The sequence below is a fragment of the Planococcus citri genome, chromosome 1 (assembly GCF_950023065.1).
Source record: "Planococcus citri chromosome 1, ihPlaCitr1.1, whole genome shotgun sequence".
Classification (NCBI taxonomy): domain Eukaryota; kingdom Metazoa; phylum Arthropoda; class Insecta; order Hemiptera; family Pseudococcidae; genus Planococcus; species Planococcus citri.
In genome coordinates this window covers 83,485,998-83,501,853 of record NC_088677.1, presented here as the reverse complement: position 1 = coordinate 83,501,853, position 15,856 = coordinate 83,485,998, and the positions used below count along the sequence as shown (strand labels likewise).

Sequence of the window (15,856 nt, the reverse complement as noted above, 5' to 3'; positions counted from 1 at the left end):
TTTATTTCATGTTTCATTCTTCTATACTTATTGAAGTCCTTATTAAAATATTTTAAACAAATTAATACAAGTCGAGGAAATGGTTACAAATTGAATAAAAATATAACAAATATTTTATTACAGTTATTATCATTACATTTTTAGTCAACTTGAAATACAGAATAGTTACTCTTAATTTGATTGGAAAAATACTTATGTATAAATTAAAACAGCTTGTATTATGAAGAGTACTAATACATCAGTATAAATAGAAATAAAAATATGAGCGTGCAAATAAGCCAGCAGTACGCCGAGTAAGTACATGAAGAGGTTTAGAGTTAAAAACATAGTGATTTGAGTTACCTAACAACTATTTTTTCTCAAGTTGAACTATATAGATAGGTAAGGCAAAGGTACATTATACATTTACTGGCATCTTAATAAATAGATAGGTACGCAGCGGCGTTAAATTATTCGCTCGTGAAGGTGGGTAGGATTAAAATACCTACACTTTTTAAAAGTATATTATTAAAAATAGTATCACAGTTACAACAGAGTGTAGAAATCTTGAAGAATAATTTTTTCAGTGGCACGTTTGTATAAATGCGCACGTCTACGCTTATAAATAATGTACCGGAATTTTGGGAAGCTCATTTTGTAAATATTTTGTTAATTTTTGTAAAAATATCGTATACCAATGTAGAAGAAATTTTAAAATGTAGGTAGACAGGTTTGAAAAAAAAAAAGTAGAAACTGTAAAACATTATAAATTTGATCTCAATGAGTTCTGTGCTTGTTAAAAATATTGTAGACAATAGCGTAGACGCAGATGTAGGTAAATAGTTTAAATAGGTATTAGAAGTACTCGTTCGTATGTAGTTACCGCGACAAACAGGTAATTAACGAAGATGTGCTGGTTTGTAATAAGGTAGTCGTTCGTCTTCCTCTTTCAGTTTCAGATAGAAACAGTAAACCACCAGCCATAAATAGAAATATAACACTGTAAAAACGGATAGAAATCAGGTTAGATACATTGCAATGATCTTCAACTTTATTTCCGAAGTAAATACTCGTATGTATTATAATTACCCGAAATGACTATTCCGATGATGAACCATACCACTGATTCTAGATACTGATGGTTTATTAGATAATAAAAGCCCCAGTAGATGACCGAAATTAGCCAACTTATTACCAGCATTATACCCAGAACGATCCATACCACTAAGAAAAATTTACGCTCCTGGAAAAAAAAATTAAAAATTAGTAATGTAAGTTGAAAAGCTTCTCAATGGAAATGGAGTTCTTACAGTCGTATTGTATTTTTAAAATTTCTTCCCTCTCCGAGAGGTCAGGTTTTATTTTATGGGGAAACAGGTATCAGATTAAGAATCAGTGACTGTGAAACCTTAGAATTTGACCCCCCACACATTGCATTTTTCAAAATTCTGGGGACCCACATTTTTCCTCTGAGGTGCCCTGAAGGTTCATTTTGTCCTACAGTTCTTAGCATATTTCTCAAAATTCCACTTCCTCTTTCTGAAAGTTCAAAACCTTGGAATTTGACCCCCACATTGCATTTTTCAAAATTTTGAGAACCCACATCTTTCTTGTGAGGTGCTCAGAAGGTTCATTTTTGATTCTAGGGTCAACCAGTTCTTAGAATATTTCTCAAAATTCTCCCCTCCCCCTCTCTTTCTGAAGGACCAGGTTTGATTTTCTTGATGAACAGGTATCAGATTGAGAAACAGTGCCACTGAAATCCTAGAGAGAATGTGACCCTCACATTACAGTTTTCAAAATTTTGAGATTCCATCCCTTTCATCTGAGGTGCTCCGAAGGGTCAAAATTTGATTGTAGGGTCATACGGTTCTCAAAACATCGAAAACTCAGCCAAATTTTTAGATTTTTGGTGAATTTTTGAAAATCAAAAAGCCAAAAAATGAGCAAAAAATCAGAATTTTACCAAATTGACCTAGAAAGCTGAAATTTGGAATATGCCCTATTTTCGATCTGCCAAATCGATTAGAAACGGTTTCAAACCGTTTTGAGCAGTTCTGGAGCCTCCAGCAGATTTTTGTAACTTGAAATTTCCATAAAATTTCATCAAATGACGTTGAAAATCTGATGAATTTTACGCTGCACTCCAACTTGACCACACCATTGAACCAATTGCTGGTAGATTTAAGTTATTTTGGAGACTCCAGCGACTTTTTGAAAATTCCTGGAGCCTCCAGTAGATTTTTGAAACTTGAAATTTTTATCAAATGCAATTGGAAAGCAGAAATTTATTCTGTAACTGGTTACAATACGCTATGAAGTCGACTGCAGGTGGATTTCAGGTCGTTTTGGAGCCTCCAGCGACTTTTTGGAAGTAACTGGAGCCTCTCGCAGATTTTCAATGCTGAAAATTTCCATCAAATTCTACCAAAAATGGATTAGGAAATTCGAACTTCAATTTCAACATGCCATCAAGTTGACTGTCGTTAGGTTCAAGTCATTTTGGAGCCTCCAGCGACTTTTTGAAAATTTCTAAAGCCTTCAGCAGATTTTTGAAACTTTTGAATGAATTTCACCTTACAACTTCATTTGGTAAAATTTTGCAGAAATATCAAATTTCAAAAATCTACTGGAGGCTCCAGTAGTTTTCAAAAAGTCGCTGGAGGCTCCAAAACGACTTGAAATCCACCTGCAGTCTATTTCATAGCGTATTGAAATTAGTTTTCAGAGCGAATTTTGGCTTTATAATTCCATTTGATGAAGTTTCAAGTTTCAAAAATTTACTGGAGGCTCCAAGAATTTTCAAAAAATTACTAAAGGCTCTAAAATTACTTAAACTCACCAGCAGTCGACTTGATAACGTGTTTAAGTTGGAGTGCAGCGTGAATTTTGAATTTCCAAATTTGTTTGGCAAAATTTCAATTTTCAAAAATCTGCTGGAGGCTCCAGAATTGCTCAAAACGATTTGAAACAATTTCCAATCGATTTGGCAGGTTGAATATAGGGTGTAAGTCAAATTTCAGCTTTCTAGGTCAGTTTGGTAAAATTTTGATTTTTTTCTCCATTTTTTGGCATGATTTTCAAAAATTTGCCAAAAATCGAAAAATACGCTTTAGCAGTTGCAATTTCGGAATTTCGTGCGAGTCCTATGTTTGAATTCAAAATTTACGATTTCGACTGACCTACCAATCAAAATGGCCCCCATTTTGTTAATAAGGTCAACTTTTTTTGACAAGTTGGCTTTAAAATGTTCCTTTACGATGTCTCCTTCAACGTAAGAAAAAAGTTTCCCCAGAGAATCGGCGAGGAGGGGGGGGGCAGTTATTCTAAATATCGTAAATGATGATTTGAAATTTTTGGGTATGAAATGAACCAACTTACTTTTAACACTCCCAATACCAATACTCCTGAAATGACAATGGTCATGAATAAATTGAACACCAGAATGATTTTAACTGAAAAAAAAAAAACGAAAACATTAGTACTCGTACAGATTTTTTAAATTTTCAGAAAGTGGAGTGGGAGAGTTGCACGATTTATTTATACTCACTGGTTGTCTGTGGAAGATCTATCAATATTGTATGCAATCTGTCTTTTGTAAATATTATGTATATCATTGTTAAAGCAGCTGCGATCTAATTTGCAAACAGAAAATGAAATAGAGATTAGAATCTGTGGATGAAAGTCGACAGTTATACCTATTATTGAGTTACAACAGACAAAAATGACAAAATTTGCTAAACGTGGAATGACTTCATAAACATATTATGTAAAATCTCATTATATTTTGTTAAGATACCTACCATCGATAAAATTCCAGTGATGAGTGACCCGGTCTTCAAGGAAATACACCCACAACACGAATCCAAAGGTCGTTTTCTCGTTCGAGCCATTTTTTCCTCAATTTACTCGCGGATTTTCCTAAAAACAAAATCGTCAACAAAGACAGAATTTGAGATAATGCATCATTTGTATGGTTATATCTATGTACTTAATCATAAATCAGACTAGTTTGTGTAGCATAAGTCTTGTATATTTTGAAGGAAGGTCATGCGCGAATGCTGCGCCGCCTCGTCATTCCAATAATAGATTTTGGCATCATTTTCTTTTTGAAAAAAATTCAACGGGGCTATTTGTTGGCTATCGAAATGCGATCGTAATTTAATGTATAAAATCAACATTTCTTTTTCGCTCGTTTTACTTTCTCACAGCCTACTGCCTACAACTTGTACGTGATTCTGGTTCAATTGAAATGACGATGCTTTCGAGTGTAGGTATTTGTATGTTTCACATATGCCTTATCCGGTGCACCTTAGATGTTTGTGTAGGCGGTTTATTTGATGAAATTCACTTGATCGTGTAAACTTGGCTACGTTTTGCTTTTGCTATAGGTCTATGATGTTGGTGTGTGGTTTTTTAGTTTTGGTCTCGTTCTGTGAGTATTTTGCTCGTGTTTCGAGTTCGACTCCAGCAATAATCTAATTAATGACCCGTGACGAAAACTGGGAACACCTTGAAAGATCGTTGAAAAATATATTATCTGGCGGTGTAATTTCGCGTTTGTGCGTTCGAAGATGCGTTTTGTAAAAATGTCTGGGTATTGTTTGGCAACTCACGAGACTGAGTGGACTTGTTTGTTAAGAAATTCATATTGAAATTTGAAAGTCTTATTCTTTCTGAAAAAATGTTGGTCCAAGTGTAAATTTGACTTCATTTTCGAAATCTGCGCGAAATTTCATTGCATTTTAATAGGTTACTCGACTATGATTGGGCTAAGCTAAAATGTAATGTGTGGCAACGTTGTGAGGCATGGCAACACCGCATTCAATTTTTTCAAAATCAATGGCGAACATATTTTTTATCTGATTATTGAAGGGAATGATTGGTCTAAACTAATGTTCCTGTTTTCAAATGCTTCATTTGTAGCAATTTTGCAAATGTGTGGCAACACCGCATTTTAGATCCGATAAAATGAAGTTGAATTGAATTTATATAGAAAAATTTGGTATAGTCGCCAGTTTTGAGTAAATTAAATTTCTTTCGCGTTTTGATGCATTTCAAATTGGGAATGGAAAAAGGTGACCTGAAATGTGGCAACGTTGTATGTATATATTTTCAATTTCAATGTTTTCCATTCCTATTGAAATGATCTATTTAGATTTCGTTTAGGTGTAATTTTTGTTTTCATTTTAAAGATTTGGGCAAAACTTCATAGTATTTTGATAGGTGACTCAATGACTGAATTGTGATTTGGCTAAGCTAAAATCTAATGTGTGGCAACACCGCATTCTAGATTTTCTTTGAAGAATGGCAAGCAGATTTTATCACATCAATGATGGAAATAATTAGTCCTCAAGCTCTTATTTTTAAAGGCTTCACGTATTGAAACGTTGCTACAAGTGTGGCAACGCTGCATTCCAAACCACCTTCTCTCCTCTCATCTACATTCACAAAATGTTTTCGAATTATTCAATGAAAAGATTTGGTAAATTCATTAATCGAATCAAAAATAACGCATTTTGAACAACAAATGAAAAATTGTCCTGAAATGCGGCAACCTCGCATTTTAGATTTCATACTGTTGCGTTTTTGCCTGATGAAATCATTGAACAATAAAATTTTGCTTTTATATCTCAACTTATCTCGAATTATTCAAAACTCATTTTGACTTTTTGCCTCTCATCACGAGCTGTATCTGTAAGAGTATCTTGAAATTGTGAAAAAAGGCAACGTTGCGTTATTATCTCCCTTCTGATCTGCTCCCGAATCAAATACATACATATTGTGTGGCAATGTTGTGTAAATATGGCAACAGTGCGTTTTGATTTTTTTTTAAAATAAAGAACTTTTTGTGATAGAAATTGAGATTTTTGAATTCTTAATTATGATTATGACCAAAATTCAAAGATTGACTTTTCAAAATTGCAATGTTTTGTTAACTAGATGTGCGGCAACATGGCTGAAATGTGGCAACGCTGCATTTTGAATTTATTTCTATGAGGAACTTTTCATAATGGAAATTTTTTTTTATTTTTTCAACATTCTTAATTGATGGCTAAATTTGAAAATATAAATATGTTTACAAATTACAAACTAGATGTGTGGCAACGTTGCTGAAATTTGGCAACACCGCATTTTGGATTTATTTGAATGAGAAACTTGTCATAATGTTGAATTCTTAATTTATTATAGCCAAAATTTCTGACTTTACAAATTGTAATGTTTTGTGAACTAGATATGCAGCAGCATTGCTGAAATGTGGCAACGCTGCATTTTGAATTTATTTCTAGGTATGAGGAGCTTTTCATAATGGAAATGTTTTTTACTTTTTTAACAATCATAATTGATGGTTAAATTCAAAAAATTTGTTTACAAATTGCAAACTACATGTGCAGCACCACAGCTGAAGTTTGGCAACACCGCATTATGGATTTATTTAAATGAGAAACTTTCAAATAAAGGCATTTTTTTTTCAAATTCTCGTAATATTATGGCTAAACTCTGAAAATCTGTTCATAAATTACCATGTTTTGGACGATGTCGCCGGCGTGAAATTTGGCAACACCGTATTATAAAATTTTCTCACTAAAAAACCTTTTATACTGTCTTATTTAATGGAATGTACATTTTTTTTGGATTCTCATTTTATGGTTATATTTTGAAAAACTGTTCACAAATTGCAATGTTTTGCGATCTAATTTTCAGCAAAGTTGTTGAAATGTGGCAACACCGCGTTTCGAATTAATTTCAATGAGATAGGTACTTTTCATATGTATTAGAAATATTTTTTTGAATTCTTATTTTATGGCTAAATTTTGAAAATCTGTTTACAAATTGCAATGTTTTGTGAATTGAATGTGCGGCAACGTTGCACAAACATGGCAACGCAGCATTTTAGAATTTTTTCAATAGGTTAGGAAACTTTTTATGATGAAAATTACATTTTTTTCTAGAATTCTTATTTTATGGCTAAATTTTGAAAAATCTCTTTACAAATGGCAATATTTTCTCAATTTTGTAAGCTGAACGTGCGGCAACGTCGCAAAATTTTGAAACCCTGCCTTTAATTTTACCTATTCACTTACTGTTTTTTGAATTTAATAATTTTGTTTTGGATGGTGTAAAATGGACATTGGACAACTTAGTAATTGAGTCGTTATAATACAACTATTTTTCTCTGAATCAGATGTGCGGCAACATGGCATAGGCATTCAATTTTTTCCTTTGATTGAAACAATGTCACTCGATCGCACGAGTCTTTCCTACAATATCAGTAAACAAAATACTTACAAAAAATTTGCACAATTCTTTGGCAATTTCACGTTTATTTTGTTTTCAAATTCAAAATTTGGCAACGTCGCATTTTGAAAATTTCACTAAACATGATCGAGTGAGTGCTCGATTTATCGGAAATTTCAAGCAGAATTCACTGAAAATGAAAGAATCATTCGAATATATTCTCTCATTCGCATCACAATCAGTCTCCAAAAAACCATCCTATAAAACTTATTCATGAACTTTCGAGTCTAAAACTGTTGACATTTTTACGCAATGTGCGTAGTGTAAACGCATCGCAGCTAGATGCAAGGAAGCGGGGAGCTATGAATGACGCAGCTCCGCCGCCGTCTTGTGTACATAAATATTGTAGCATGTACGATGGTTGACCTATTTCGAAGATGCCTCGTCCCATTTACTTATTCACGTGCTTGTAACATAGGCAATAAACTTGTATAAACAGAAGAAGCCGAGATAGACATACCCAACGCAGATGAACCATTTTATAGAGTGCAAGTTACAAGTTCAACTATCAACGACAAAGTGGAGAACATTTTCATTGACTCGATAAACCACTTTGTTATGGGCTCGTACATATACCTAACTCATTGCACTACTTGTACTCTTAAAATGTACCTACTTGAAACCGGATAAAAACGAAGATGGAAGTAAAGAATTCCCAAGACTCGAGGATGGTATCAATTGGATGACTTTCGACGCGACAATTCTACTTTTTTATCTTAGTAAATTGAAAATTTATGTACCAAAGAGTCGAAGTCACTCTCAAGTGATAATTTTTTTTTGATACCTGCTTAATCTTTTCTCGTCTCTGTTGAAAGGAAATGAGGCGTTTATATCTGGTAATTACTACGATCACGTGCCCTTATGATATCGGAATTTATTTAATTGCACCTTTTTTTTTTTACAATTCGGGTTTATTAACGTTGGAATTATAGCGCCTTTTATCATCAAAGCACTAACGTATAGTAATATCCGATGGATGGACGCTCACTCTCATCATAATGGATTTATTAAAAGCGACGTTATGGTACTTCGCAGTTTATATATATTTTTTAGCGGTCATTATCAAAGGTAATGTTGATTATTGCAAAGCTCTCTTTAGATTATTGTCTATAAAACGAGCCAGTGTTGCCATAAAAGGAGATAAATTGAACATAATCGAGTCTCTACCAGCGTCATTTCCGTACGAGTGATCGATGACGCTGTATTTTGAGGATTTCTGACGAACTGACTTGACTTTTTTTGTTCGAAATATCGCGGAAAATAAAGAAATTTATTTTAGATTTAAAAACAATTAAGAAAGTAACGCCTCGACTTTGCTCTATAGAAATCAACGTGATTCGCACGAATTGCGAAATGTCACCTGGATCGTATTGTGCCAGTGAACTTTTTATGTAATATCTAACCACACCCTAAGGTAAAATCAATAGATTGTTGACAGTTGGCTATTTTTCTTTTTTTCATACCTCGTCCATAAAGACGTTTAAGGTTATTTTCGGCCATGGCCAAATTAAATGGGTGTATATTTAGATGGGCAGTCAAGGTGGAGAAGGAGACTTCTTTATTGCAGTACAGTTTGCTCATCTTCGTGCTTCGTATCGTAACTTCGCTCATACGAGAAATTCGGCGCTATTGTCGGGTTTTATTTTGTATGACTTGTGTATAAGTAAATGTTTGCATATGTGATGTATTATTACGGTTGATAAAAAACTCGAGTAAACAGACGTGAGATAAAAGGATGAGTGCAGATGTTTGAACTGGCGTACATTGGACTGTGAAAATACGCATATGTGGGTCCTTTGAGACTTTGGGCGAGGCAATGATCTTTTATCAGGTTTTGGGAGTATTTCAGATGATAATCTTGGGACTAGAAGTAGCGAAATTGAATCTACGTTGGGGGGGGGGGCAGATGATATTTTTTGAGATTATATTGGAAAACAGAAAACCTCTCATTTTAGTGTAAAATTGATCAACTTTGATTGAGATGGTAAGATTTAATTCGCTATTCGTTGAAATTCTCTCTTGTTGCAGTTTCCACGATCGATCGCTTGCTGACAAGATCAATTCTTCGTTGAATTTTTTCGATTTTTTGTTTCCCCTTTCCCTTCTACATTGGAAATATTCGAATTCCTAGCAATATTTCACACTTTTATTTGGATCCAAAATTTTTTCTAACATGTGATGTGGACGTAAGTCATTCCCAGAACTTGATTGAATTAAGAGATTGTGCTCCCATTCATGGAATTCGAGCTCGAAATCAGATTTGTGTGAAATTTTATGCGTCAATTTTATCTCAGAGTATATGATTCTAAAATGATTTCACAATTTTAATCGTAATTGAGGAGAGGAGGGACATAGGAAAATCAGTCAACACATCTCTTCAAAGTACGATTGGAAAAATTGATGGTGACAAATATTTTTCGTGGTCGCTATATGAATGAATCAAAATTTCATTCGTGTAAATTAGAGTGGATCACAAAATTAAAAAAAAAAAAAAAATGTTGAAGGATTTTGACCAAATTCAGTGAAAACATTCAATTTGAACTGAAAATCGCCCAATAAAATTTTTTTTTAGCATTGAAGGACGAAGGTACACGTAAAGGGGAAAAAGAGGGAACATTTATGAGTAAATCGTACTTTTTTCACTATAGCCACTGCCCAACCTGTTTTGGGAAAAATGGCTCAGTTCCAAAAGATAGTATTTCAGATTCTGGGTCGATCTAGCAGCCCTTGCAATCAAAGTCCAAAATAACTTTTAGACTTTCAATGAAAGGTTGAAAATTTGCAAATCGACTTTTATTGGGCAAATTCGAGTTTTGAAATTTTTTTCTTCTCAAATATTTCGCAATAATCAAGTCAAAACATCGAAAGATATCCTTTCTGAAACTGAGGAAATATTTTAGAACGCAGTAGTGCCAATTTTTTTAGTCGTTATTGCTAATTTCAGAACGATATGAGGAAGTTTTGTACTCTCTTCACCAATAATTTTTGATCGACTGTTAGTTACCTTTTCAGATATGGTCTCTTTTATGGTTTTTGGGGGGGGGGGGAGATGGGTGATAAGAGAAGAGGGGAGTGATGAGCGGAAAGAGGATGATGAAAAAGACGTTAGCAGATGAGTGAGTGATGCAATTTCAACTCAGTTGTTTCCTTCTTCGCTCCTTTTGATTCAAAATATTGAGTTATTGTGAATGATCCTCGCAGATATTTGGGGGGGGGGGAGAAAAGAAGTATTTTTGCAAGTGAATAAGTATCCAATACGTTATTTCAATTTTGCTCTTTTCTCCTTATTTTTCAATTTTAATTATAATTTTTTCAATTTACAGGGTGCTCAAAAAAGTTTAATCAAAAATGACTTCATTTTATTACGTTTTGTTACTTTTTTTTTGCCAAAAGGTCGCTGAAGTTACTTTTTTTTCAAATTGATGCCACGAATTGAAACAAAAATGAAAGTTCTGCCAAATAAAATTGAAAATTCTACTTTTCAATGAAAAAATTGAGAAAATGTTGAGAATTTTACTCGATAATTAAATGGGCTTTCAGTCTACCAAGTGAAGAAAGCTCAGAAGAGAAGAAGAGAAGCAAAATTTTTAAAATGTGTTGAAAATTATTTACATACTTAGTAAAAAAATTAGAAAAATTCTAAAATCATAACAATACCCGGAGAATTCAATTTTTAAAAAAAATGTAAATTTACTTATTAGACAGAAAGTACGATATTTTGTGTGTGCCTTTGACCGAAGAAAAAATGAATTAAATTGTTTCTGGCAACTTGAAGCAGAAATTTTTTTGTTCCTTGAATGGTAAATTTACCGAATAACGTTCGCCCCTCGTCTTAAAAATCGACTGTCGCAGTTATTATTTTATTAGGGGGGAGGGGAGGAGTCGATTTTTAAAAATTGATTCCAAAATTGAATTTTTTCAGTCGTATTCCTTCAGATTGCATTATGAAATGTGATTTTCGTCTCAAAAATCCATTTAGATTTTCATTTTTCTGGGGAGGGGGGGAGGGGGCGTAAAACTTTTTAAAAAGGCCATGAAGTAGGTAATTCAATTCATAGCTCTGTAAAAATCTAATTTATCAAAAGTTGACATTTTTTTCCAGAAATGGTCTTATTTTTTGGAAGATTCCCCCCCCCCAAGGGACTCTCTTGGTCACTGAACCTCAAATTTTGCTCATTTTTTAAAAAGAGCATGGAATCTTGTGAGGCAACTTTTGAAACCAAATCTGCTTCTTACGAGGATTTTAACTTTTTCACATTTTTGAATTAGGTAGAGTCACATTCAGAGGTTCAATTTTGGAGTAAAGAGAAATCGTGAATTCGTGATATTTATAGAGAGTTCAATTTCGTCAGAAAATGCCTTTTGAGCGGCTATAAATCTAAAAACTTTTTTTATAGGTCATACAGGGTGTCTAACAGGTCCTATTGGTCCTATTAGGCCTACTAAAGTCCTACTTTTTCTCAAAATCCTACTTTTTTTCAATAAAACTTTTTCAAATTTTCAATTTTCCCCCCTTTTCTGGAATTTTGAACAAATTTTGTAGGAAAAATCCTCATTTGTCGACTTTTTTAGATTTTGAATTACACATTTTTGACTTTTGAGAGCATTTGCCCTCACTTCACTCGGGTCACTTTGCTTTTCTTTTTTAATTTTGGATTTTTCAAAAAAAAAAATAATCATTCGAAATTGTTCTATTGTTTTTATACCTCCTGGAATACTAATTTTCAAGAGCTTTTACCCTCGCCCTGCTCGGGGCCATTTGCTCTTCTTTTTCCATTATTAATTGTTCAATAAAAGAACTAAGGTAAACTACCAGTCATGGACCACTTTTATACAATTAATCGCCAAGACATCATTTATGACCCAATTTTGATATTGAAAAAAAAAATAATCCTTGAAGCTTCCTCTTTCACTTCAAGGTGTTCACCTGTTCAGTTTTGAAAAAAATTAATTTTGATTTCCCTAATTCCTATTTGAAATAAGGTCTACAAAAAGGCAGTTTTTGAAGAAGTACCAATTACGGATCATGCAAATATGAATGGAAGCGTTTTAATTTTTTTTCACTCTGAGACCAGTTATAGTACCCTGAGAACCACATTAGAAAATTTTCATCATCAAAATTCACAAATATTAAAGTTGAAAAACTACCAGTTGTGGACCGGTCCGCAATTGGTGACTGACAACCCTTTTGAAATAAAAAAATTCATAGAAAAAAATTAGCTACTAATTACGGATCATACCAATTGCGGACCAAAACTGAATTTCACAATTTGAATGTTTATTCACCAGAACATGAAAATATATGTGGTATGCAACACTGTCCTTCCTACCAAAATGAACGCTCCAGACTTCTAAATTCCAACCAACTTCAAGTCCTCCTTTCTGATGACCCCACTCATATAGACAATGTCATCAAATTTCTTTACTCTACTAAATTAGATAAAAAAATTTAAAATTTAAAAACCAGGTAGCCCATTTCTTTGTACTGATTAACTTTATTTCTAGATTCTAGATATGTAAGTATATACCCTAATCATAAGTTTGTCTTAATATAGGGCCCCTAGCCTAAGTTGCTGTAAATGGCTCTTAATAAATAAATAAAAAAAAAAAAAATAAGTATTCAAATTTCAAAATATATTTACAATCAAAATAGAAGAATTCGAGTTTTTGATTTTAAGCGAACATGATGTGATAATTATTCATCAATTTTTAAAATTTATTAGGAGGAAATAAAACGAAAAATTGGAGTGAAACGTTATATTTTTGGGTTCCACTTGTTTAAATAAAATCATAAAGTGTTTGAAATCATCAGAAAAGCAAACATTTTTTACAAAAATTTGGCTAAAAACTTGAATGTAAATTTTTAACCCCCCCCCCCACCTTAAAAAATTCCATAAGTGCTCAAAAAATGACCTGCTGAAAGTCCTACTTAAGTCTTACTTTTTCATTTTGAAATTTTGTTAGACACCCTGTCATATTTATTTTAATTTTTCATTGCTTTTTACAAATTTTCAGAATGACTTTCCTCACGAGTGGAAGAAAAAGTGTTTTCTTTGGATCTAAAAAATGTCCAGAAACCTTAAAATGTGTGATTGAAAAGCCAAAACTCTGAAAATATTCTTTATAGGTTATATTTCAAACGTCCTGTGCATTTTTGAATGCCATATTCAATGTGAGTAAGAAAAAGTCAATTTCAGGGCTATTTTTTTTGTTTTTTTTTGTTGAGAAATTGCTCTTAATCTTGAAACATGAAATCCTGATCTAGAATCTTTCTGCCATTAAATTTGGTATCCATTTTTCAACATGAGTGAAATATACCTAGTGTATTTTTCGACATGGTATGCACAACGTTTTTTTTTTTGTTGAAAAATCCCCTTCCCTTCCCTCCCCTCCAATAGTACGATTCTCCAATGTCAAAATTGGGCTTCTGAGGTAATTCAAATATGTATAACTAGAAATAAGATTTTTCGGTATAATAACTGGCCATTTTCGTTTTTGGGTGGCTGAAATTTTTTTAGTAGCCAAAAAAATGATATTTTCCAACATTTAGCTTCATCTTGGGCATTTTTGGATCCAATTGTACAAAACTTGGCTTGTAAGTAAAGGTTCCTTGGCCCAAAATGCTCTCAAACTTCTTCAATTTTTTCTAAAGCTTTTTAAACCTTGAAAATCAATTTTTAAAATTACGATGATTTAATTACATTTTACCCTCTGAAAAGTGGAATTTTTTCTTACGAAAATTAATTTTTAAAAACATTAAATTTTGAAGAATTAAGCTAAATGACTGCGAAAATGTGCATTTTAGGGGAATCGAGCTCCCTGAATGCAAATTCAAAATTTTTAGCTCAATTTTTTGAGTTACTAGATTTTGTAATGAAAAATTTAATATTTATAGTTGAAGAAAGGAATATTCATTTCCACCCTCACTCTCTTTATAAACTAAAAGTTGTATGTACCCCCCATCCCCCCCCCAATGGTCCTCTTTTGGGTCCCATTTTGAAATTATTTATATCTAATAAACTGTCAGTAAAATTGTTGACGTTTTTCAGCTCGTGCGAATTCGTTTCCACGAGTCCTTGTCAATTGCCATATGTGGTATTTTGTATTATTTTCGGTTTACGTACGTTTTGTTCTTGTAAGGTCACCAGTGCAGGTCACCAGACGACTATATCAGTTGGTATTTTTCAACTAATTTTATGGTCTAGATCGCGAAATTAATCGCTCTATGGTGTGTGTACGTGTTTTTTAATGACATAAAATAAAATTAATCAAGTGGTTAATAAGTATACAGATGTGTATACTTTCGAAGGGCAAGAATGAATTGAATTGTCGTCGAGTGTTTCGTTGAAGTACATCGCAATATACCAGATAAAGAAAGATAGACCAGAGGGGTGCTGAAGTGTACCCTATATGAGATGTTTCATTCACTATTCGTATAGTAGGTACAAATTTTCACATACATGTGGTATTTCCACGAGCCATGAAACAGGTATAATATTCGGATACCTACTCGATGAGTATTCGAATACGTACCACCTACACCTACGTAATATGTAATACTGGATTCGAGCTCGATGAGCTAATACGAATTATTCATTACCTGAAAATTTACACAGATGTTTGGATTTGGCGCGGAATTTATCTGAATACTGGCAAATCGAGTATCTAGTTCCAAGGGATCGATAAAATTCACTCCAATTATCACACCAATTGAAAGATCACTTCACTGTTTATTTTCGACACTATGGGAAAAAAATTAATGAAATCAAAACAATAACAAATCGTCAGCTAATATACGAAAAAAAAAAATGAAAATAAATATCGATTATCGACTACGGTACCACTGAATTGCGAGCACGTACCTGTAAAAAACGTTAATACGTAATACCGTCGTATATACACTGAAGAGTAGAGTATATTATATTTGGCTAATGTAAGCGTTGTTCACATTCTTTCCACTCATTTTAACGTAGGAGGAGCGAGAAAGAGTAGAGGAATAAAAACATCGTAGTACGTTGGTATAGCGAGCGGCAAGATCGCAAGGCAAAGAGCTGAAGAGCAAGAAGCGAACAATTTATTCTTCGATCAGTTTATTACGATGGTTTTGTTCTTCTTGTGAATCGTTCTTCGTTCATTTTTCATCACGACTCTGCGCTGGTTTTTTTATGGCTTATGGCGGTTGTTTATGGATAATGGAACTCCCTCGTTGGATGGAATATTGCGCGGATCAGTTGATTATCTGTGACGTCGTTGTTGGCGACAGTTTTTATGACGATGACGTCGCCATCGTATAGCGTTTATGGCTGGTGATTTGGTCGACGGTCGTTGAGTAGTTTGTGTCATAAAATTGGAGTGATTTTTGGATAAGTGCAGAATTACAGGAGTATTGAGAGGTTTGATGGAAGGTGAAAGGATGAAAATTCGATTTTTGAGCTGATCCGAAGCATTAGGTGATTCGTGAATTTGAGGTGATGAGTTGAAAAGTGTATATTTTCACGAGTTGGGAAGATCTCAAATTTCAAAAAAATCCTTAAATTGTTAATTTTGGATACAAATTTTTCAAAACTTCTTCTACCAC

General features: G+C 33.3%; 1 protein-coding gene across 1 annotated transcript; it reads right to left on the bottom strand.

Annotated features, from left to right (window-relative positions):
• Positions 1 to 95: 95 nt before the first annotated feature.
• Positions 96 to 15,298, bottom strand: LOC135838420 (uncharacterized). The gene is made up of 7 exons (XM_065354056.1): positions 15,141 to 15,298; positions 14,879 to 15,020; positions 3,783 to 3,900; positions 3,530 to 3,614; positions 3,361 to 3,434; positions 1,069 to 1,222; positions 96 to 979 (listed from the first exon to the last, which is right to left on the bottom strand). The coding sequence occupies exons 3-7, from the start codon at positions 3,870 to 3,872 to the stop codon at positions 879 to 881; spliced, it is 504 nt and encodes a 167-aa protein (XP_065210128.1). The 5' UTR covers positions 3,873 to 3,900; positions 14,879 to 15,020; positions 15,141 to 15,298; the 3' UTR covers positions 96 to 878.
• Positions 15,299 to 15,856: the final 558 nt, after the last annotated feature.